Raw genomic sequence first — 24,550 nt, forward strand, 5'->3', positions numbered from 1 at the left:
ACAATGGTCCTGCTTAAAAGAAAGAAGAAATCTGAAACTCACCTTTGTACACCATAAGGTCTTTCTAAGATAGGCTCTTTGAATGGAGGTGGAATGTGACCAAAATAATCAGGATAAGCCACCTCTGAATATTCTGGGACAGACTTTGTATTTTTCACAATCTCAATATAGAGATCTGAGTCGTGGAGTGTGGGTCCATCTGAGACTTCCACTGATGTCTGTTCCACTGATGAAGTAGACTCTGTATCTTCATCATCCTCAGTTTCAACTCCAGTACAACAAAGCTTCCCTAATTGAACTGTTCTTCCCTCAAAAAGAACATTTCCGCAAGCAGCCATGTGTGGACAAGCTTTAGTGCACGTAAGGACAGTGAGAGGGAGACTGTAGTCCTTCTTCCCTCCTGCGGTAAAACCTGGGCCTGTCTGAGAAGGAAGATTCTGCAACGTAATTCGGTCCAATGCCTTCACAATATCGTTGTTTAGGCCCTGGGTGGAAGAAATAGTTCTATTTTGATCACCCGGCTGCTGTTGTGATGTTCTGCCATTATCTTTCATATCTTCTTTTGCCAGATCCATACAGGTAGGTTTCTTATCACCTTCGTCTCCTTTAGGAGACACATGCACCTTCCTTACAACTCCTTTTCTTAAATTGCCTGAATTTCCAGATGCTTCCTCTCCAGCTGTAGGAACAACGATAGGGCCGCGTACTTTCCCCTCAAATACAGAAGGCTTTGGTTCTTTGGAGATTAAATCATAGTCCTTTGAAAATAAAAAATACATATGATCTTTTAGCTGTAAATATTAAAATGTATTAACAAAATTAAGACTATATTCATTGCATATGCTGCTTCAGAATCTAACATTTGAAAATTATAAAGATGGAGCGCCTGGGTGGCTCAGTCGGTTGAGCATCCGACTTCGGCTCAGGTCACGATCTCACGGTCTGTGAGTTCGAGTCCCGCGTCAGGCTCTGTGCTGACAGCTCAGAGCCTGGAGCTGCTTCGGATTCTGTGTCTCCCCCACCCACCCACCCCCCCTGTTTCTCTCCCACTCACGCTCTGTCTCTCTCTCTCTCTCCCTCTCTCTCAAAGATAAATAAATATTTTTTAAAAAAAATTTTTTTAAAAGGAAGCACAACACCCAAACCGTTACTTCAACAACTACAGTGTCTGTTTTGTACCAAGCAATGTTTCAGGCTCTTAAGGCCCATCAGCCTAAAAACAAAAACAAATCTTCTTCCCTCCTGCCGCTTACATTCTTTGATGGAAGGAAGGGCGAGGACTGTCAACACAAGCAACAAACATGACACAAATATATAATATGAAAACTTAATAGACTAAAGTGTTAATAGCAAGAAGAGGGGGGAGTTGGGTACTGTGGATGGCGAGTGCCAGAGGGAGGAAAAGTGGGCTGCAATTTTAAATGCCATGGATTAGGGAAGCCTGAGAAGATGATATATAAGCAAAGGCAGAAAGGACTGCCATCCACACGCCCTAGAGAAGAAGGGTGCTTGGTGTATGCAGAGAACAGCAAGGAGGTTAGGATGGCTGGAACAGAATGAACAAGGTGGATTCTAAGATGTAAAAGAGGACCAGATACTGTAGGGCTTGGCAGGCTATTGTAAGAATTTTGGTTTTTACTGTGAATGACACTGGGAGCCAGTGGAGGGTTTAGGGAAGAGGAGTGCCATGACACAGGAAAACATGTGCCATGACACTGAGAAAACAAAACAAAACAAAACAAAATAGAACCTGTAAGTACAGAGTGTCTTAACCACCTGCAGTACAGGGTTTCTTAACCACAGGGGTAAGACATTTGATCTAAACAATTATTCTTTGTTTGGTTTTGGTTCTATGTTTCAGGGGCCGGGGCTAGCAAGATAGGGGGCACCATCTTGTGCACGGTAAGATGTCTAGCAGCAACCCTGGCCTCCCTCCTCTGTACACGCTAGATGCCAACAGTATCCTCACGCATTTGTGATCACCCAAAATGTCTCCAGACACTGTCAAATATCCCCTGGAGACAAAATCATCCCAGTTGAGAACCACTGCTCTAGTGTCCTTCTGAGAACAGACTAAGGAGGGGAGAGTAGAAACAGAGGACAAATTAAGAGTCCGGGCAAGGTGGTAAGAGGGGGTTGGATTCTAAATGCACTGTGAGGCAGAACTAACATGATACTGTAAAAGACCAGATACAGGACAGAAGGGACAGAGAGGTATCATACACGGTGCCTAAGTGTTTGCCTGAATAAATGAAAAGCATCAGGAGTTTAGCTCTGAGATGTTAAGTGTGAGCTATTCACAGCTAGTCAACCGTGTAAAGTAGGCAACTGAACATATATGAGTCTAGAATTCAGAAGAAATGCCCATCCAGAAGATTTAAATCTGGGAATCATTAGCATACAGATATCATTTCAAGCCATGAGGCTGGAGATCTTCAATGAAAAGAACTAGAGAAGAGAAGAAGACTGAACTTTGGGTCACTATCAACTACAGAGGTTGAGGGGATGAAAATAAAGCTTTAGAGGAGATGGAGAAGGAAAAGCCAGTCGGGAAAGACAAACACCAGGAAAGAAAAGTGTCCTGGAAGCCAAGTTTAAAAAAAGGATGTCGCTGACAGGTCAAGTAGCCTTTTCTCTTTTTACACTTACAAAAATATTTTTTGCGTCTATATCTTATATAGACTCTACCAAAGAAATATACCACAACTGATTTAACTTTTATTCTACTGTTGGGCATTAAATCTTTTATTCAACAGAGGATTTAAACAAACATATAAACAAAGTATATATTTAAGCCATTTCCAAAATTTTGCTATTATAAAAAAATCTGTAAAGAACATCTTTTTGCATAAAACTTTTTGTTTAGGATGACGTCCTAAGCACTGAAATGGAATTACAGGGTCACATAACTATAATCAATTTTAATGTTTAATACAAATTCTCCAAATACTCTCCAAAAATACTTATCCAAGTGTACATTCCCAGTACCTGTGGATGAGATTATCTATTTCAACTGCTCTCTTCCTTGCCAACATCAAGTACTATAGTTTTAAAACACTTTTCAAAAGGGACAGATAAGAAATACTGTCTAATGCTATTTTAATTTGAATTTCCCTATGAGAAAAGCAAAAAAAAAATAAAAATCTATACATCTGTTAACTGGTTTAATTCTTCATAGGTAATTTATTTGTTCTTGAAATACAGGGTTTTTCTTATCTTGCATAAATTCCTACATTACACACACAAACACCCCAATCCTCCACGTAACCTATCTTTGCAAATATTTTTCTGAATTTGCAATTCATCTTTTAACTTTAGCTTCTTTATACACATTATGTGGTAAAAATTAAGAATCTTTTCCTTTGTGATTCATTCTTTAAATACCCACTGCATATAAACCAAGGACCTTAAGACGATTCACTCTCAGCCCCTATACAATGTCTAATCCAAGGAGACAGTGGAGGCACAAAGGAGGTAGTAGAGGTAGGTGGCTCTCCATTAAAAGTGTTGAAAGCGGGGCGCCTGGGTGGCTCAGTCGATTGGGCGTCCGACTTCAGCTCAGGTCACGATCTCACGGTCCGTGAGTTCGAGCCCCGCGTCGGGCTCTGGGCTCATGGCTCAGAGCCTGGAGCCTGCTTCCGATTCTGTGTCTCCCTCTCTCTCTGCCCCTCCCCCGTTCATGCTCTGTCTCTGTCTCAAAAATAAAATAAACGTTAAAAAAAAAAAAATTAAAAGTGTTGAAAGCAAGTAAACTTGCATTTAAAAACTCTGTTGATTTATAAAGACTAACATACAAAGAACACTGCTACATAAGTGGTATTTTATATTGAGATGTCATTTTGATCCAGGATGTTACTTCAGTATCAAACTCAGTATGCAGCACCCAAAGCTTTTCCATAAACAAATAGGGGTATAACATGAAAGCTGCTTTTCTTAAAGAGTAAAAGTACATTCCATGTACATAAATGAATTTAAAACAGTAAGTTGAGGCAAATAGTTGAGAGGTTTTATTCTTAGAACAGTAACTTAACCATAAATATTTTAATGTTAGTTTACTCATCTATGATCTGGGGTCATGATGAAGTGAGAAAACGTCCCCCTAAGTACAACTGAATGCATGAGGGAAAAAAAAAATTAAAAATAGTAATTTCATCTACAATCTTCAGATCACCCTTATAATGTATTATGGGCCCATTTCTCCTGAAATACCTTACGATGAAGTGGTCTCCCCTTTTTTGGAGCTTTTGTAGTTAATTTTAATTTTGACTATGGTTTGGAAAAGAGGGGTTGCCTATTTATATAGGAAGGCTAGTTTTTCCATAAAACAAATCTTTATTTTATGTTAAAGATACCACTGTACTTTTTTTACACTATTTGTATACATGTGGTGGTATTAATGCTGAACTGTAAAATATAAAATTATAATGTGACCCTGTAATTCTAAAAAACAAGAGCAACAAAAACTCTGTTTGAAATACGGTGGGCTAGATATCCACCCACAGAAACACTTACAATTGTTGGATATTAAAATATTTTAAGTACCACAACAAGTGGATAAGACAGCAAAAATAAAGAGCAAAGAGTAAATGATGACGGGATCCCAAAGTGGTAAGACTAAATGGCTTTCACTTGGAAAATATTTGCTAAAACAGGAGACCTGGGGGTTTAGGTTTTCCCATCTCAGAGTATAAAGAATAGAAGACTATCCCAGAACCTGCGTAAGGTGGGGACTCTACCAGAAGATCCTTCTCCCATAAAGATGAAACCCCCAGAGAACTAACTTTCGATATGGAGGCCCTAAAAATACCCCCACCAGAAAACAAACAGCAAGGAAAACCAACTGTCTCAAACCTGGGCACTAAGAGAATGAAAAATATCACTACCCATAAGTTATAAATTGATATCAAAAGCCTGCCATCACATCACACAGACTGCAGCCTGAACTCACGTATCTGAGTGGTCCAAAAACCCTTCAGAAGGAATGTAACCTATTAAGAGAGCCTGTCAAAAGTAATAAACAACTTCTGGAGTTTCCGCATAAGTTCCACAAACAGAATTGTAAAGAAAATGACCAGCTCATAGGGAAAAAAACAAAAACAAAAATACAACTAAATGAAAAATTAAACAGTAGAAGAGAAGGAACTAAAACAAACAGATGTGGAAAAAGACCTGCAAGAACTTCAGACACTAATATTATAACACTAATTAAATAACTATATTTAATATGTTCAAAGAAATAAAAGACAAGAAGAAGTTTAATGAAACAGATTTTTTTTTTAAACCTTCCAAACCCCCCCGCAAAAAAACAAATCTGGATGCCTAGTGGATGCTTGTAACAACCAATCAGAGCCAAAAATAAAATTAGGGAACTGGCAGACTGTTTTAAGGAATGTAGTTGACTATAGCATAGAGAAAGAGAAGGAAAACATGAAAAAGAGTTAAAAGATATGGGAAGAAAGTAAAAAAGTCTATATCCAGGGGCGCCTGGGTGGCTCAGTCCGGTTGAGTCCAAACTTCGGTTCAGGTCATGATCTCACAGTTCATAGGTGTGGGCTCGAGCCCCGTGTCAGACTCTGTGCTGACAGCTCAGGGCCTGGAGCCTGCTTCAGATTCTGTGTCTCCCTCTCTCTCTGCTCCTCCCCCTGTTCGTGCTCTGTCTCTGTCTCTGTGTATCTCTCTCTCTCAAAAATGAATAAACATTAAACAAAAAAGTTTTTAAGTCTACATCCAATTAGTAATGCCAGAAGAAAAGAGAGAAGAAAAGGGAAAGAGGCAGTATCTGAAAGAGAGATAAAGAGTTTTTCCAAACCCTAAACAAAAACAACTCAGAGACTCCAAAACACAGCAAATCCCATATAAGATTTAAAAAAGAATACCTGCCCTTAGTCAACATTATTGGGAAACTGCAGAGCAGAAAGCTAAAGAAATGATCTTGAAAGTCACCAGAAACAATGTGTTGTACAGTGAAAACATGCACTTCCTATACATACTACCCAGCAATTTCACTCATAGGTATCTACCCAAGAGAAATGAAGGCAAATTTCCACAAAAAGCTTTTTACACAGGTGCTAATCTCAATTTTACTCACAGTGGACTCAAACTGCAAGCATTCCAATACTCATCAAGTGGACAGATAGAGAAACCATGGTACATTCATACAATGAAATATATTACTTAAGCAATAAGGAAAGAGTCACTGATGTACGCAGTAACATCAGTGAACCTCAAAACCATAAGATGAGCACAGAAACCTTACACCAGAGCACATTCATGCAGGACTGCAGTGACGAGAAGTTCTAGAACAGGCAAATTAACCTACAGTGACAGAGAGCAGATCAGCTGTTACCTGGGCAGGAGATGAAGAGACTGACCACACAGGGGCCCAGGGAGATATCTGGGGTGACAGAAAGAATTTCATTATCTTGGCTGGGTGGGTAGTTGCACAGTAATTCGTCAAAACTCACTGGTCTTAAAGATGAGTAATTTACTGCATGTAGATTATATTTCAATAAAGCTGATTCCTAAAAATTAGCCAGAGAAAGAAACTAACTTCAAGAATGATTACAAAGTAAAAGCGCTTTTAGAGACACACTAAAAGGTGTATTTCAGGCAGAAGGAAAGTAATTCAGACTAAAGGTCTGAGAAACAATAAGAAATGAAAAATAAAATAGTAAAAATGTGAGTAAATCTTAAACACTGAATGTAAAGCACAAAGCAGTACCATACACAATGATTTTTTAAAAGCTAGAATTAAAATGTAAATTAAAAGTATATACACTGGTTTGGGAGGTGATGATACTTAAAAGTATTCCAAGTTTCCTTTTGTAATTAAGAGAAAAAAGAAAGGTCCTGATTAACTTCTGAATAGTAAAAACTTACATCAAGAGTAACTAGAATTTCTGCATGTATGTCAATACTCAAACTTATACTTTAAAGGAATGAAGTTTATTATATGTAAATTACACCTCAATAGAGCTGATTAAAATAAAAAATAACAAGACTGTAGAGCTTTCAAATGAATACGCGTGAAAATGTGAAACAAAAAACAGTCAATCCAAATGAAGGCCAAACAAAAGACAAAGATACAGAGATGAAACAAAATCTGATCTCATAAATATAAATCTAAATAGAGTAATAGTTATATGTAAATGAACTGAATGCTCCAGTTAAATGGCAGCCTCAGGCTTTTTAAAAATCCAACTGTATGCTGTTTAAAAGATACATGTCTAAAGATATCAAAAAGTTCAAAGCAAAAGGCTTTAAAAAGATACCGGGCAGCTCATCAAAATTAATTTAGCTACATTAATAACTTTCTAAACTTTTTTGCCTTAAATGTCTTAGAGACTTTATAGTATCAATAACTTTATAACCATTAACAGTTCATTTCAGAGGGAACAGAAATCAATATATACTCGTATGCCTCCAAAAATATTTAACAAAACTGACCTACAAAATGGAGACACATTTGCAATCACAGCGAGAAATTTCTAACACATTTTTCACAGTAATTGATAGCACTGGAATAAAAAGCCTTAAGTACAGAAAAGATCTTCTCAACGTGATGAACAATCCTGTCACAGTGGCCAAACCCACAACCGTGCCTAACAGGTGCAGAATTATTTTCAAGGGTACAAGAAGTAGTAACGAAAATTGACTAAATTCAAAGCCATAAAAGAAGCCTCAAAAAATTCAAGAGATTCTAATCATAAAGAATGTCCTCTTCTGCCACAGTATGCCAGATAAATAAAAAGATAAATACAAAATTGGGAAAGCCAACTTTCACATTATCAACAGATGAAAGAAAAAAATCATAATGGAAATAAAGTTTCCAAACAAAGATAATGAAAATACTAAATATCGAAACATGTGTAATGTAGCTAAAACAGTAATTAGAGGGAAATCTGTAGCTTAAAATTTTAAATACAGTACTAAAAAAGAAGACTAAAAATTATTGGATGCCTATCTTAAAATAATAATATAACAAAAAAGAGCAAAAGCAGGATAATCAAGAGATGACACTGTGAGCCTACCATTTAGAAATATGGGGATTAGTGTCAAAAACATGCTAAAAGTGATGGTAGGAAACAGTAGTGGGAAAGGGACCCAGTTTTTCCTGATTAAATTAGGTAAAGCTATGTGACTCTTTAAACTCTGTCCATACATAACTTTAATAAAAATTTAAAACCAAAATAAAAAGAGGAAAAAAAGAAAAACAAAACTAACAAAAGTCCATATGGCAACCGTCATCATGCCACCACAAATACATGAAAAAAGAGCTGTGACAATTCAGAATTCTGACACTTCCCATATTCTGCCATTAAGAAACAAAAGCAAATAAAACTGTAACTGTCACTATGAATAAATAATCATAGTTTTAAAAAGGTCCCTCAAAAGTCTGTTGATAATTACTTTAACACTTCTACAAGTTGCCTTCAAATGTATTCAATTTGCCTCCATCTGGCCACTGAATAGTAGCCTTAACACATCTGGAAGCTAAGTGGGTGGTGTTCAGAATTCTAACAAATGCATCAAGTAATTTTAAACTCCAATGGTTGATACTGAAAATGACATGTAAATCCAAATGGAAAAAGTCATTTAAAAAGTTGAAATTAATTTCATTTGTGTTTAATATCTCATGATCTGCCAGTATCTGATAAGATGATGGCTGAAAAAATTCTTTCAAACACTTCTTATCTGGAACCAACCAATATTTTTAATTCTCTAAAATGTATCACTTAAATCTTGCTGCTTAGATACAGCTCCAACACACAATTCAAAAAATAGAGATTAATGTATCCTAAAGATGCATTCATCTGAAATTTAAAAATGAGAAAGACAGTCAACTGCCAACACAGCTACTTTAGAAATAACTGTCCAGTTGTGTAAATAAAAGACCATGTGCTATTCCTGTAACACATGCCACAGAAATACAGTTAACTAGCCTACACTATACTTTGTGGCAAAATAGAGAACACATTGATAAACACGTATTAACTGAAATACTTGAAATAGCTTCTTTTGCTTACACATAATAAAAAGGAGTCAGTTACTTGGGAAGACTTTTCAGAGCACTTACACTCTGACAAACCCGTCTTTACCATCCGGCCCTGGCCAAGTCAGACCACAAGTAGGAACCCACTTCTATGAGCAGCCAAATTAAAGGACAAGCTGACCAGCTGTTAGGGGCCAAGCAGGAAACCATCAAGGGTAGCCTATTCTGGGTGATGAATTAACAGGCAGATATACAAGAACTCACCATCGTAGCCTACAAGAAAGAAGTAGCCTGCGAAAGAATGAGAACCAAAATCCTGGCCTTGACACCCGTTAAAAAATTATTTTTCTTGGGGCGCCTGGGTGGCTCAGTCGGTTGAATGTCCGACTTCAGCTCAGGTCATGATCTCGCGGTCCGTGAGTTCGAGCCCCGCGTCAGGCTCTGGGCTGATGGCTCAGAGCCTGGAGCCTGTTTCCGATTCTGTGTCTCCCTCTCTCTCTGCCCCTCCCCCGTTCATGCTCTGTCTCTCTCTGTCCCAAAAATAAATAAACGTTGAAAAAAAAAAAAAATTTAAAAAAAAAAATTATTTTTCTTTATTCACACATCAAAACTCCCACCATTTTTAATCATGTTATATAGTTCCTATACACACACAGAAAAGAAAGAAGAAATTCCTTCCCCAAATTCCTTCTGCAGTATTTTTCTGCTTTGAGGTAGCACTATCTGTCACCGCCCAGGTGTTATTTTTAAGCAGTTCTTAGCTGGGCACAAAGATGTTTAAAGAATAGCCATACATCTAGTAAGTTCAGTACCCTTTCCCAAATGCCTCCTGTCTTCTTTTTCTCTTTTTGACAAATACCATTCTCCTTTACTCCTGACTTCTTTCTACTCCGCCTGATTTTAGAGTACCTCCCAACATCCCTCAAATCTTTGCGAGCACCGAGGAAATGGCGGGGGGGGGGGGGGGGGGGGCGGCAAGGAGCAACTAGAGGCTGTTCCTATTGCGTCCCAAGCTCATTAAGATCCCCAAGAGAACCCTGAAGAATGAGCACGGTGAGTGTCAACACCACTAACCCGGATTGTTTCTGATACGCACAGTACATACAGTACAGTGCTGTATACGTATTTTCTCTTCCTTATGATTTTCTTAACGACATTTTCTTTCTTGTAGCTTGCTGTATTTGTACAAACCCGGTATATAATACATACAGCATACAAAATGTGTTCATCAACTGCTTCTATTATCAGTAAGGATTCCAATCAACACGAGGCTATTAAGTAGTTAAGTTTTGGGGGAATCAAAAGTTACACATTCACTTTTTACTCCATTCAGAGACTGACACCTCCAACCCCCACATTTTTCAAGGATCAACTGTATTTCTTTTTTTATTTCTCATACATAACTTCATATTAAAGTCTTTTTCTTGGGACGCCTGGGTGGCGCAGTCGGTTAAGCGTCCGACTTCAGCCAGGTCACGATCTTGCGGTCCGTGAGTTCGAGCCCCGCGTCAGGCTCTGGGCTGATGGCTCAGAGCCTGGAGCCTGTTTCTGATTCTGTGTCTCCCTCTCTCTCTGCCCCTCCCGCGTTCATGCTCTCTCTCTGTCCCAAAAATAAATAAAAAAAATAAATAAATAAAAAATAAATAAAAAAAACGTTAAAGTCTTTTTCTTTAGGCAACTAAGAAGAATTATAATGGAAATAAATGGGTTTATGGGGTATGGGGCTTGTAGTAAGAGCTGAATAAATCTGAGATTATCTGGTTCACCCTTTATTTTACAGTTTAAGATTCTGGGCAATTTCAGGGACTTACTCAAGGACCCACCACAGCAGGCAGCTGAGTGGGAATAAGAAACTAAACCTACTAATCACCATCAATTCAATCAGGTTTACTTGCTACGTAACCCACGCTATGTACGCGCACTCCAGTAAATAAATGAGGGTAAGAAATGTTAACAAGAAGTCACTCTCCCTGTGAACCAAATCAGATATAAAGACTTCAAGTTGTCCTCCCCACCCCCCACACCCTGTCCCGTTACATGGAAACCTCCAGGAAACACAACAAGCAGACTACAGTTTTAATTTAGCACTTTCTTAGCTCTTGTCTCCCCTTCAGTTGGATGCAACTGCTACAAAGATGACTTTAATGTCAGATTCTGAAATGCCATTTTAAAGATTATTTTTTTACAAAGAGTAAGAAACTATGCCAATTAAAGCAATGAGCCAAAGTGATGAAAAAACTTTTAAGCCAGCCCAAAAACTAAATGAGCTGGTCCCCTCATTTTATAAATAAGCAGTTTGCAGCTCAGAATGCTAAAGCAGCAGTCCAATGTCACTCAGAAAGGCAATATTACTTTCACATTTTAGAAACAGGAAGGAGAAGGAAACCAGTGATCATAGGCCTAAGGAAGAAAAAAAAAAAGAATTTTTTCTTAAAATCAATTAAGATGCTGTATTTTCCATATTTATACCTGAAAATCATCAACAAGCTCAGGGAAAAGGTGTTCATACATTTTAAGTTCTTCTATCGTTCGTCCTGGTTCCTGCTGGGGTTTTAGCTTGTTAATATCCGTTTCAATATCATCATTCTGAAATAATAAAAATGTCACCAGTTAAGAAAAAGTTACAGAATATAATTCAGACTAAAATTTTCCAAATTATTAATCACATGTAGAGAATAATCACTGAATAAAAGCTGTATAAATTAAAATGTGCTTGTATTTTTGCTTCATTGTTGCACATTTCATTGTTTTGGTTGTTTTATTGTGTTAAAGGTTACTCTAATAGAACACAGTATTTGGGCACCTCAAGATGGAAAACCTAGCATCAAGATCCAAATTAAAGTATGCCCTCCTGAAGTGTCAAAATTTTATTCACATTTAAGGGCAGTAAAACTTAAAACTAAATTGAAAAACATAAATACAAGATAGTGGTGGTGATAATCATAACATTTACTAGGCAGTGAAAATGTGTGAAGCGCTAAGGGTTTTACATAATTTAATCTGCACAAGAACACTATGAGGTAGATAGCATTATTACCTCCATTCAACTGAAGAGGAAACGGAGGTAGAGAGAGGGTTAAGTGGCTTGCTCAAAATTACACAGCATGCAAAGAGAACACCCAGGATGTAAAATTCATCATTGATTTCAGAGCATACACTGTTGCTCGATGGACTGCCTCAAGACAAATTAATGATTATACCATCCTCTTGTATTCCTTGGTCAATAATTTCCCTTAGAAAAGCTCAGTGTCACCATTCACTTTGTTTTTCGGGGGGAAAAAAGTGAAAAGTTGAACAACAACCAGAAATGATTTTCATGCCCTTTTAAGAAAGAAGAGGGTAAATTTAAAGGAGAGGTCTGACCTTAGGAAAACAGGATATGCATCCGGGATTAATTTTATCTGTATCTGCTCAAAGACCAGAAGTACGCTGTGACAGAAGGACAAGTGTCAGTTTACCTACTACCCAAGCTATTCTCACCAAATGTGGCCTCACACAAATACAAACTTAACCACCACCTTCACTGGAAAAGAGAGATGTGAGATTTGTCTGCAATGGGCATTCATTTTTAACTTTGCATTTACCTTACTATCAGAGTGAACTTACTTTTAGCCTTAAATTTATTCTACCATGCCCCAATTCTTACAATACTTTCTATACGTGTATATGCATATACACATAGTCTCCATAGACTCTATGTACATATTTCGTATTAAGTAATTTAAAAGGAAAAACATACTATGTATTTCTCATATTTTATATTCAGGAACTTAGCTATCCCTTGTATAACCAACAAAAAGATTTTCTCCATTGCCAGAAATAATAAACACTATGTGTATTTAAAGAGTATCATGTGGGGCGCCTGGGTGGCGCAGTCGGTTGAGCGTCCGACTTCAGCCAGGTCACGATCTCGCGGTCCGTGGGTTTGAGCCTCGCGGTCCGTGAGTTTGAGCCCCGCGTCGGGCTCTGGGCTGATGGCTCAGAGCCTGGAGCCTGTTTCCGATTCTGTGTCTCCCTCTCTCTCTGCCCCTTCCCCGTTCATGCTCTGTCTCTCTCTGTCCCAAAAATAAATAAATGTTGAAAAAAAAAAAATTTAAAGAGTATCATGATAATTACTGTATCATTATTATATAATTATTTAGTACTTGAATATGTAATTTCATGTGTCTTCAAATTATTAATTGATGAATCAAAATATATAATTTCCTTGATTGGCATCTAACAGAGAATGCTTTTAAAATAACAAAAAGTTTACAAAAGTATTCTTTCTCTAAACATACTAGAATTCAGTATTCAATATTTTGTGAAAATTAAGCCTTAGAGATTGGCTCTCTACTTTCAAAAAAATAATAATAATTTATCTGTAAAATAGTCATTGTGGACCAAAAAAACTGTACTTTGAGAGGTCAACAGCAGGAAATTCTGTGTTTTGGTTTAGGGAAAAACAAAGATGAAGAGCTACCGACAGCCTCAGGGAAAAACAACAACAACAACAACAACTGTCTATCACTCCTTAAAGTTCTTCTAAAGTAAAGGAGAGGGAAAAAACACATTGAAGTATGTATACTGACAAGTCCTGGCTATCTGGAAATGAGTCTTCTAAACCTCCAGGTTTCTATAAATGCTCCAAGCTGAAACATCTGGGGTAAAGAGAATAGAGAATGGGATTGCTATGGTGAGGAAAAAAAGAGTCTCTATGAGTATAAACACAATGGAACACAAATAAATATTAAACTCAATGCATATGAGGTTCACCTGACAAGGAAAGAAGTAATGGGACTTAGAATAAAAGGAAAAATTGAGTTTTACTAAATATGTAACTGCCAAAGACAGTAAAAGGCAGACTGTGGTAAAGAAGAAAATAAGATAATAGAACTCAGTTTCAAAGAGTCAACAATTCTGTAGCCCTTTAAAAATAAACAAATAACATTTTGGTATAGCATGGTGGTAAAGAAAGCTGACATTCACATCCGACTGCTTTATTCTGAATCCTGTCCCCCCTCTTATAAGCTACATTAGTAATCTATTTGTGCCTCCTTCTTCTGATTATTAGCCATGTAAAGCAGAGGTAATTAATACCATGTAACTTAGAGGACTGAGATGAGGCTTTAGAGTTACTATATGTAAAGAGCATGGATTAGCATAAATGGTAAATTCAAGTGGTAACTAGACTTACCATGGTGAACATTTCATAGTGTCAAATCACTATGTTGTATACCTGAAACTAATAAAATAGTGTATGTCAACTATACTTCAATTTTTAAAAAAAAGTACAGGTGCCTGGATGGCTCAGTCGGTTAAGCATCCAACTCTTGATTCCGGCTCAGGTCGTGATCTCACGCTTTGTGAGTTTGAGCCGCACATCGGGCTCTGTGCTGATGGTGCAGAGCCTGCTTGGAATTCTCTGTCTCCCTCTCCACCCCTCCCCCAGTCGTGCTCACTCTCTCTCAAAATAAATAAATAAACTTAAAAAAAAATTAAAAAGAGCATGGACTAACATAAGATTGGATGTTCAATAAATTATTTTATTATCACAACTGCTGTGTTAAGGTAAAGCGGGGGAAATGTGAGCAATCATGGACATTCCAGTGAGTAACACAGCCAACAACTACATTTTCCAAAGATGTGAATGTCACAAAAGAGAAAGAAATATGTGGAAATGTTTTAAATTAAAGGAGATTTAAGGGACAAGATAATTAAACACAATACCTGATGTTAGCACTAGAGAGAGGAAAAAAAAATACTAGAGAGAGGGAAAAAAATGTCATAAAGGACATTTATTAGATCAGCTGACAGTCAAATATGGATGGTAGATTAGATAAAAATGTTCTATCACTATAAATTTATGAAGTTAATAACTGCATTGTAGTTATGTAAGAGAGTATCACTATTCTTAGGAAATATACACTGACATATTTAGGGGTATAGGATCATGATACATAATATACATAACTTTACTCTCATATGATTTTTTTAAAAAATTTTAAGTAATGTATTCATGCATCTACACTGACAATTTCCAAGGAGCAAAATAGAATCATTGTTATAATTCCTATTGAGTTCTATTTTCGCACCAATCTCTCTGTCTTTACATCTGTAGTGATCCCAATAACAGATATTTTAATGAGGACCCTGAATCATAAAGAATGAATTATACTCAACATACTATGTTTTTAATAACATGGAAACATACAGCACATAAAAGTTTCTATCAAAATATAATACTTCAAATCATAAGTTTAGTGTCAATCTGAAAAATTTTACTACCCTTAAACACTCACTTCCCAAAGAATCCAAACAGGTGATTTTTCCTATTATCTAAGGAACATTTTACATAACAGAATCTAAATTCTCATCCCATAGTTCTTTCACTTCCATCAAGTCCCGAACCACAATCACACAGTTAGCCCAGATTTTTTGCCTTGACCATCAGAGCCTGCATGGGTTTTCTTCTTTGCAGCTTCTTGAGGTAAGAATGTAGACCATCATGCTGTCCAGATTGGCTAACTTGACATTTCTGCCAAAGCCTGCCTTGGTGATCACAGTTGGTGATAATAAAACTGGTTCTCCATCTCCTATTAAGATGGAAATCTCAGGGTGCCTGGGTGGCTCAGCTGGTTAAGCATCCAACTTTGGCTTAGGTCATGATCTTGGGGTTCATGAGTTGGAGCCCGTCAGGCTCTGTGCTGACAGCTCAGGGCCTGGAGCCTGCTTCGGAGTCTGTGTCTCTCTCTCTACCCCTCTCCCACTTACGCTCTGTCTTTCTCAAAAATAAACAAACATTAAAAAAAAAAAATTTAAAAAAAAAAAAAAAAAGGTGGAAATCTCCCTCCAGTATCTTAGATTCTATCTCCAGAGGGGGTCAAATACTCAGTGTACCCAATTTTGATGTAACATTTCAAGACAAAAAGGTGCAAGCAGGCAAAGGTCAAATGAATCCCTCCCCATATGCCAAAAAAGCACTAAGTTAAACAGCTGAAAACTGAAAGAGTTAAACAGATACTTTTCCAAAGATACTAAAACAACCCCTTCTAACACTAAATAAAGCAAATATAGTCACTATACTTCTAGGGGTGCCACCAAATTCTGAAAACTCCCCTGCCTTTTCACTTAATATCACATGACAATATTTTTTATCTAGTCTCAATTCAATAAATACTTTTGTCCATTTTCTTCTCCAATTACCTGAAACCTAAGAATCATCATGTAGACCCTAATTCTTACCAAAGAGCCAGCAGTTACAGATGATTTTCCTACTATTTTGATATCTCCAAATGATTGCTGAAAGAGGAACAGGTTGCCACTTAGAGTCTCAAACCACCTTCCTTCAAACTCAGATTTCCTTAGACTTTGAAACCTAAGCCAGATGGGTTACCTGAGGTCATCCTGGCCAAAAAGAGTGAAGGTAAGTTATTCTCACACCCTTTTCAGACCAACACATTCAGAACAATATTATTTTCCCTTTCATTAATTCAGTGTCCACCCTCAACATAATAAACAGATGGGGACTACATGAATTAATCTACCATTAAGCTATACCTACCTCCCCAACCTTTGTTTTACAACTGTGGATACAATTTATAAAGTCGACTAAAGATGGAGTCACACTAACCTTAAAATTCTGATCTACGTCATCTTCATTTTCAGTTTCATTTTCGGCTTCTAAGTCAAGGTCATCGTTGTCATCACTTTCATCCACTACGTCGTCCACTGTGACACAAAATGCGCTATGAGTAGGTCAGAGGTAAGCATTCTGCAACATGCACATCCGAAGACAGGGTGGCACAGACATACCACATCGGCGTTCCAATCACCAAAGAAAAAGTTAATGAAATGCCTCATTAAAAATGTCTCTAATGCTGTTGAAAAACCTAGCAGATAAAGTGAAAGTGCTTTAAAATTTGAAAAAGCACTGTAAAAATGCATGGGTGTTTTTACTGATGTTCTCGGTTTTTAAAAATGAATAATGTCTTCTGTTGCAACAGCCTGAATGAAACATCTTATTTCCCGTACATGACAAATTTCAAGAACTGCTTTCATGCCTTTATCAACTGACTTCCCATCTATTTGTTTCAATGGCTACCATGTGCCTTACATAGTGCAATGTGCTGGGTATTCTTTTAAATATGTGTAAATATATTTACTCCCTGTCTGCAGGGAGCTCATGAGGTTAAAGAGCAGCAAAGAGTAAACAGATAACTACAATATAAAAGATTTATGTTCATGAAGGCATATACGTAAAACAGTTATGGGAATATGAGGATGGAATAACTGCAAACTGCTTGGGGTCACGGGGCTATGAATGATCGCCTCACAAAACAGGCAGTGATTAAGCAATATCCTGAATATCCAGAAAACATGGCAGCTTTCTAGGTGAACATAAGGGTGGGTGAGTGTGGCTTTTAAGAAAGATGAAAACAAAAAGCTGAGATGGTATCTTTGGGAAACAGCAAGTGTAACTAAACTTGTATGCTTGGAAAAGTACTAAGAAAGGCAAATAAGAATGAGAACATGTAGGGCACACAGTAGGCCAAGTAGTTTAGATTTTTAACCTCTGGAAGATAAGCACTGAGAATTTTCAAGAGGAAAATGGCTTAATTCAACTTGAAACTGTTCAAAAGATCAGTCTGGCGGGTGAGAGGGAGAACATATGTGGAGGGGGACCATTTAACTGGAGACAGTAACTGTCTGACCAATATAGCAGGAATGGGGATAATGAGTATACATTAGAGAAAAACTCAGGGAACAGAATGTAAAGAGACATGAGGACCATGGCTGTAGGAGCGACAAGGAAAGAAGAGTAGAGTACTCAGGTGAGTAACTGAGTGCTTTAAAACAAGATAGAGAATATTTTAAAAGAATATTTTGGGGGGTGCCTACGTGGCTCAGTTGGTTAAGTGTCCAACTTCGGCTCAGATCATGATCTCATGGTTTGAGGGTTAGAGCCCCGCATTGGGCTCTGTGCTGACAGCTCAGAGCCTGGAGCCAGCTTTGGATTCTGTGTCTCCCTCTCTCTCTCTGCCCCTCCCCTACTTGTGCATGCATGTATACTCTCTCCACTCTCTCAAAAATAAACATTTTTCAAAAAAGGATATTTTTCTAAACTATTTAACTCTATTGAGGAAGAAATGGCCAATAAAATTGTATATATTAAAGTATACAATGTCATGATTTGATACAAATACACAAGGCAAAATGATTACCAAAACAAAGATAACTAATACATCCATCACCTCACACAATTAACATTGTCAATAGTGTCTGTGTGTGTGTTTGTTGTACAAATGCTTAAAAGCTCCTCTTATGAATGTCTAAGTATGCAATACCATATTAGTAACTATAGTTACCAGGCTGTACACAGATTCTCAGAATGTAATCCTCTTAAACTGCAAATCTGTATGCTTTGACCCCATCAACTAATTTATCACTCCCCTCACCTGTGGCACCCAACATTCTATTCTCTGTTCATACAAAATCATTTTTTGTGCTGCTGGTTTTTTTTTTTTTTTTTTTGGTTTTTATTTTAAGATTCCACATATAAGTAATACCATACAGTATTTGTCTTTCCGTCTGGTGTATTTTACTGGGCATAGTGCCCTTCAGATACATTCATGTTGCAGCAAATGGCAGGTTCTCCTTCCTTTATTTTGGCTGAATAATATTCAAATATATATACATGACAGAATGAGAGAGAGGAAGGAAGGAAGGAAGGAAGGAAGGAAGGAAGGAAGGAAGGAAGGAAGGAAGGAAGGAAGGAAGGAAGGAAGGAAGTTTTATGGTCTTTTATCCATTTATCTATCAAAAGACATTAAGTTCATTTCTAAATCTTGTCTATTGTGAATAATGCTATAGGGAATATGGGTGTACAGATCTCGCTTTAAGATAATTATTTCAATTCCTTTGGATATATATATACTCAGGAGTAGGATTGTTAGATCATATGGTAGTTGTATTTTTAATTTTTTGAGGAACCTCCATACTGTAGCTGTACCATTTTCACATTCCCACCAACAACGTTAAAGAGTTCCATTTCCTTCACAACCTTGCAACTACTTCCCATGTCTTGTCTTTTTGATAATAGCCATTCTAACAGGTGTGAGGTGATACAGTAAGTGGTTTTTATTTCCATTTCCCTGATGATTACTGATGTTGAGTACTTTATCATATACTATCAGCCATTTGTATGTCTTCTTTGGGAAAATGTTTATTCAGGTCCTTTGCCTAATTTTTAATTGGATTACTTGCTTTTGTACTCTTCAGCTGTGAGAGTTCTTTATATATTTTAGACAGTAGCTCATTCTCAGATATATGTTTTGCAAGTATCTTCTCCCATTCTGTAGGACAGTAAATTGAAATTAAAACAGAATCTTTTTAGTTCGTCAAAATACCACTTGTTTATTTTAGCTTCCATTGCCTGTGCTTTTGGTGTCCTACCCAAGAAATCACTGCCAAGACCAATGTCAAAGATCTTTTTCCGTAAGTTTTCTTCTAGAAGTTTTATAGTTTCAGCTCTTATAATTAAGTCTTTGATCCATGTCAAGATAGTCTTTTGTGGGGCGCCTGGGTGGCGCAGTCGGTTAAGCGTCCGACTTCAGCCAGGTCACGATCTCGCGGTCCGTGGGTTCGAGCCCCGCGTCAGGCTCTGGGCTGATGGCTCGGAGCCTGGAGCCTGTTTCCGATTCTGTGTCTCCCTCTCTCTCTGCCCCTCCCCCGTTCATGCTCTGTCTCTCTCTGTCCCATAAATAAATAAACGTTGAAAAAAAAAAAAATTAAAAAAAAAAAAAAGATAGTCTTTTGTGAGTGGTATAAGACAGGGGTCCAGTTTCGTTCCTTTGCATGTGGATATCCAGCCTTCCCAATACAATTTATTGAAAACAATGTCCTTCCCCCAACTGTGTATTCTTAACTGACCCCATATGTGTGGGTTTATGTCTAGGCTATCGATTCTGTTCCACTAATCTATGTGCCTGCTTTATTTGAGTACCATCCTGTTTTGATTACTATAGCTTTGTAATAGTTTGAAATCCAGAACTGTGATGCCTCTCTAGCTTTCTTTCTCAGGATTGCTTTGGCTACCGGGGGGTCTTTTGTAAGTTCCATAAAATTTTAGAGTAATTTTTTGTATTTCTGTGAAAAATGCCATTGCAATTTTCATAGAGATTGCATTAAATCTGTAGATCACTTTGGGTAATACGGGCATTTTCACAATATTAATTCTTCCAATCCAAGAACACAGGATATCTTTCCATTTATTTGTGTCTTCTTTAATCTCTTTCATCAACGTCTTATAGTGTCCAGTGTACAGATCATTCAACTCCTTGGTAAATTTATCCCTATTTTGTTTTCAATGCTATTGTAAATAAAGCTGCTATCATCTCTTTCAGATAGTTTATTAGGTGTATAAAAATGCAACTGATTTTTGTATATTTGATTTTGTATCCTGCAACTTTCCTGAATTCACTTATCAGTTCTAACAATTTTCTGGTGGAGACTTTATATATATATAAAGTCTTTATATATTTTTCTGGTGGAGACTTTATATATGTATATATATATATGTGTGTATATATATATATGATCTTATATATATAAGATCATTTGTATATATAAGATTATCTGCAAACAGATAATTCTACGTCTCCCTTTCTGATTTGGAGGCCTTTTAATTATTTTTCTAGCCTAATCATTATAGCTAGGACATCCGGTATTGTGTTGAATAGAAATGGCCAGAGAGGACATCTCCGTCTTCTCCATAATCTCACAGGAAAAGCTGTTAACTTTTTACTATAGAACACAATATTAGCTGTGGACTTGTCATATATCACCTTTATTTATTATGATGAAGAACATTCTCTCTATACCTAATTTGTTAAAAGAGTTTTTATCATAAAGGATTTGAATTTTGCCAAATGCTTTTTCTGCATCTATTGCAATAATCATATTATTTTTATTCTTCATTTTGTTACTGTGGTAGATCACATTTTGATTTCTGGATGCTGAAATGTCCCTGCATCCCAGAGATGAATCCCACCTGATCATGATATATGATCCTCTTAATTTGTTGTTAAAATCGGTTTGCTATTATTTTGCTGAGGATTCTGCATCTCTGTTCACACAGATACTGACCTGTGGAGGAGTGCCAACAAACCGACTCCACCTGCGGCCCTCCATCTTGGTCATGTCCAAGCAATGCCTCCCTCAGGGCCCAGTGGAGGTTAATGTATGCCCTGACCAGAATGCAGACAGGCTTGCTCTGAGCTTCCCTAAAGTGGTGCACAGATGGCACCATTTTGGATAACAGGTAGAGATCCTCCGGCGCACATATGGTGCCACATTAGATAACTACCCTTTGACCTCACCACGAATGCCCCTCACTCCATAAAAGCTGTGGATTAAGGTCTGGACTGGGCAAAAAATAGCTGTGTAGCAGCACCTAGACCGCCCACCTGCTCTCCTCAATAAGTTACCTTGAATAAAACTCTGTAAATGGTATGGAGTGGCTTACGTAGTTTTCCTGGTCTCAAAGTGCCGTCTCAGTCTGGAGGGTACTTCACTGTCCCATTTGAGGATGCACTTGCTTCTTCCAGCCTTTTCGGATTGGCTTGGGTGGGAAAGACTCTCACCTGAAAACAGCTGTGATGACAGAGGCTGGGGAAGATGTAGTATCTTTGCTCCCTGGCAAGGCACAGCAGCACAGTCCCCGTGCAGCTCCGTCAGCAGAGATCAATGTCAACACTGACTCTGAGGGTCTTCAGGTGGCAGCGGTAGCTAGGGCTGGAGGGTTCCTAAGAGGCAAAAGCTTCTAGGGCCTCCTTGTTCTCCTTGAGACAGACAACGTGGGAGAGCTCTGGGCAAGGGGCTCCCTCTCAGTCCCTGGTCTAGCATGCTAGCACTCAGAGCAGTAGCACAGCTGGGATCCCGGGGTCAGGCACGTGTGGAACCACCACCATGCCTGGTCCTAGGGCACAGGTGCCCTTGCTGCAGTGGTGGTGTCGGCTGTCAGAGCGTGCAGATCCCTTGTGGAAAACAAGCGTGGGTGTCTGGGGCTCCCCACAGTGACTCCAGCTGGTGGGGAGACGCAGCAGCAGCAGCTGCATGGGCTCAGAGCAACAGCTCCATCCCCAGAGAGTAAATGCAGCAGGCAGGACTCCGTGCAGCTCCATCAGCTTTGGTGCAGACCTGGAAGGCCTCAGCAGCAAAGGCGACCGACATCCACAGTGCGAAGGCGTCCTGGGGTTCTCCCGCTTCTTCCCCCCAGGGTGAGGTTTCTCTGAAGGAAACCCCACCTGGCGCTGCGCTGGTCTGGACCAAGAGATGGGGTAGTGCAGAGAAAACACTTCCCATACTTCGCTCTGTGGCCATCCTTGGATTTTGAGCTCTTCAGGGTTTTAAAAACACTCTTTCTCATGTATTTCCATCACTTTGTGGTTGGTTATTTATTGTTTTTGCTGTGTTTGTGGGGGTGATGAGCATTAGGACCTCCTGACCTTCCCTCTAGCTGACATCACCTTCTTCAAATTCCTTTGGACTTCGTTTCCAATGTGCCTTCTTATGGTGAAGATTACAAACTCCTCCCTACCTCCCAAGTGTCAGTTCTCTCCTTCCCCTTAGTAACAGAGCCTCTGAGGTTTTGCTAGAGGTTATTGATTCTAGCCTCCCTCACAGTGGTTATAGACATATGATAAGTTTTTAGCCAAAAGTATGGGAGGCAAAGTGGTAAACACAAAATTCTAGGCCACATTCTTTAGAAAGAAAATTGCCCGTTCCAGTTTCTTTCATGACCATTTTCCACATGTACTTGAGGAAACCACCACAGGAGATGATGAAAACAAAGAGAACTGTTTCCTTTGATGATCTGTGAAACAGAGGCCTACTGCCCAGGCTTATCTGCCCATCTTCTGGATGAATATGTAAGAAAAAACAATCTTCTATCTTGTTGCAGTATAACAAAGCGGCTCTGGAGACAGAATACCTAATTCAAATCCGGGTCCTCTATTTACTAGCCATTTGACCTTGAGCAAGTTCCATAAGTTGTGTCTCCATTTCCTCATCCATAAAATGAGTGTTGCTGGGAGCATTATACAGGCTAATACATAATGTGCCAGGCAAGAAGTATGTGCTATGAAAGTGTCTGTTACTATTGTTGCCTGAGTGACTATGGTACTGTCCTAGGTCACTCTGTAACAGCAGCTCAATTCATCCTAATTAACACAGTCACCAAATTGCCGTAGGTTCCTTTGGAAATAGCAAAAAATTAACTATTCGTATTACATATATGTAGTAACCTGGGTCAACGTATGCCAATGTACTAATAGCAGTTAGCCATGGATAAACAAGGGAAGAACTGACATTCAGAGAATGAACTATAAGAGAGAAAGAAGGGGACTGAATTCAAGAAAGTCTATTGCAAACAAGAAAGATGACTGCCTGGATAGGGAGGAAGGAAAGTGCAGTTCAGTATCAGAGAGAAAATGTTTTTAATTTTTAACCAAATCTTTCAAATATTTTCCTTTACACGTCATTTTCCTTTGGTTTTCTGTTCCAGATGTGAAATGTCATTTAGCTTAGAGTGTCTGAGGCCTTCTTTTCTATTCTAATGAACAATATCAATCATTATAATTATACAATTAAAATCAGGGAATATAAATCAATCCTTGTTACTCGGTCTTCAAAATGTCCTTGGCTCATTTATACTAAAAACTAATAAAATACAGAGAAAAACTTAAATGCCTTTCAACAGGACACTAGTTAGATAAATTACATTATATCTATATGATGTAACAATTACAAGGAATGAGTCAGTACTTTTTGTAAGGTTTTGGAACGTATATTCCAAGGAGTTTATGTAGCTTTTGCTATTGCTCCTTAAATGTGATCCACTTTCCCTGTTTTCTAAATGGTTTTGTTCCTGTATCTGCATACATAACCCAGGAAAGCTACTGAATTTTTACATGTATCTTCTAAACAGTACTTCAAGAACTTTTATCTTGTCTAAGACACATCTTCTTAACTGACTTGCTGGGATTTTCTACATAGACAGTAATATCCTCCACAGATACTGACAGTCACTGAAAGAGTAGGCTAAAGTTAAGACCCTTCCTTTCCCAGGCTTATGGATCTGCCCAGAGCTTTCAAAATGATGTTACTGAACAATGGTTGAGCAAGGCATTCTCTGACACTTCATTACTGTGTGTGATGTTGGCTATTGATCTGAGTTGGATAATATCCAGCTTGCCTGGGAAATATTCCTGGATTCCTTAAGAAATTTTATCTGAAACTAAGAATGATTTTTATTAAATCTCTTCGTGGCATTTAGCAAGGGACTCATTGGTTTTCTTCCTTTGACCTATTGTTAAATTCTATTAATTAAAATCTTAATATTACAATGAACTTACTTTTTAAAAATAATCCTTAATTGTCATGAAAAATACAGCTCAATTCAATTTTCTAATATTTTAGGACTTTTATATTTTCGTGAGTGACAATTATCTCCAGTTTCAGGTTATTCCTACCAGGCTTTGATTTCAGAACGAAGCTGCTTCTAAACTTTCCCTTTTA

General features: G+C 38.0%; 1 protein-coding gene across 5 annotated transcripts in view; it reads right to left on the reverse strand.

Moving 5' to 3' along the window:
- AGTPBP1 (ATP/GTP binding carboxypeptidase 1) overlaps positions 1–24,550 on the reverse strand; it is a 167,144-nt gene that overhangs the window by 70,921 nt on the left and 71,673 nt on the right. For all 5 annotated transcript variants that reach the window (XM_025931681.2, XM_086685114.1, XM_086685115.1 and 2 more), the window contains exons 12-14: positions 16,605–16,702; positions 11,462–11,578; positions 43–758 (exon numbers count right to left, since the gene is read on the reverse strand). In XM_025931681.2, coding sequence (XP_025787466.1) covers positions 43–758; positions 11,462–11,578; positions 16,605–16,702 — 931 coding nt within the window. The remainder of the gene's footprint in view (positions 1–42; positions 759–11,461; positions 11,579–16,604; positions 16,703–24,550) is intronic.

The sequence above is a fragment of the Puma concolor genome, chromosome D4, assembly GCF_028749965.1.
Source record: "Puma concolor isolate L17-30 chromosome D4, mPumCon1.1.hap2, whole genome shotgun sequence".
Taxonomy (NCBI): domain Eukaryota; kingdom Metazoa; phylum Chordata; class Mammalia; order Carnivora; family Felidae; genus Puma; species Puma concolor.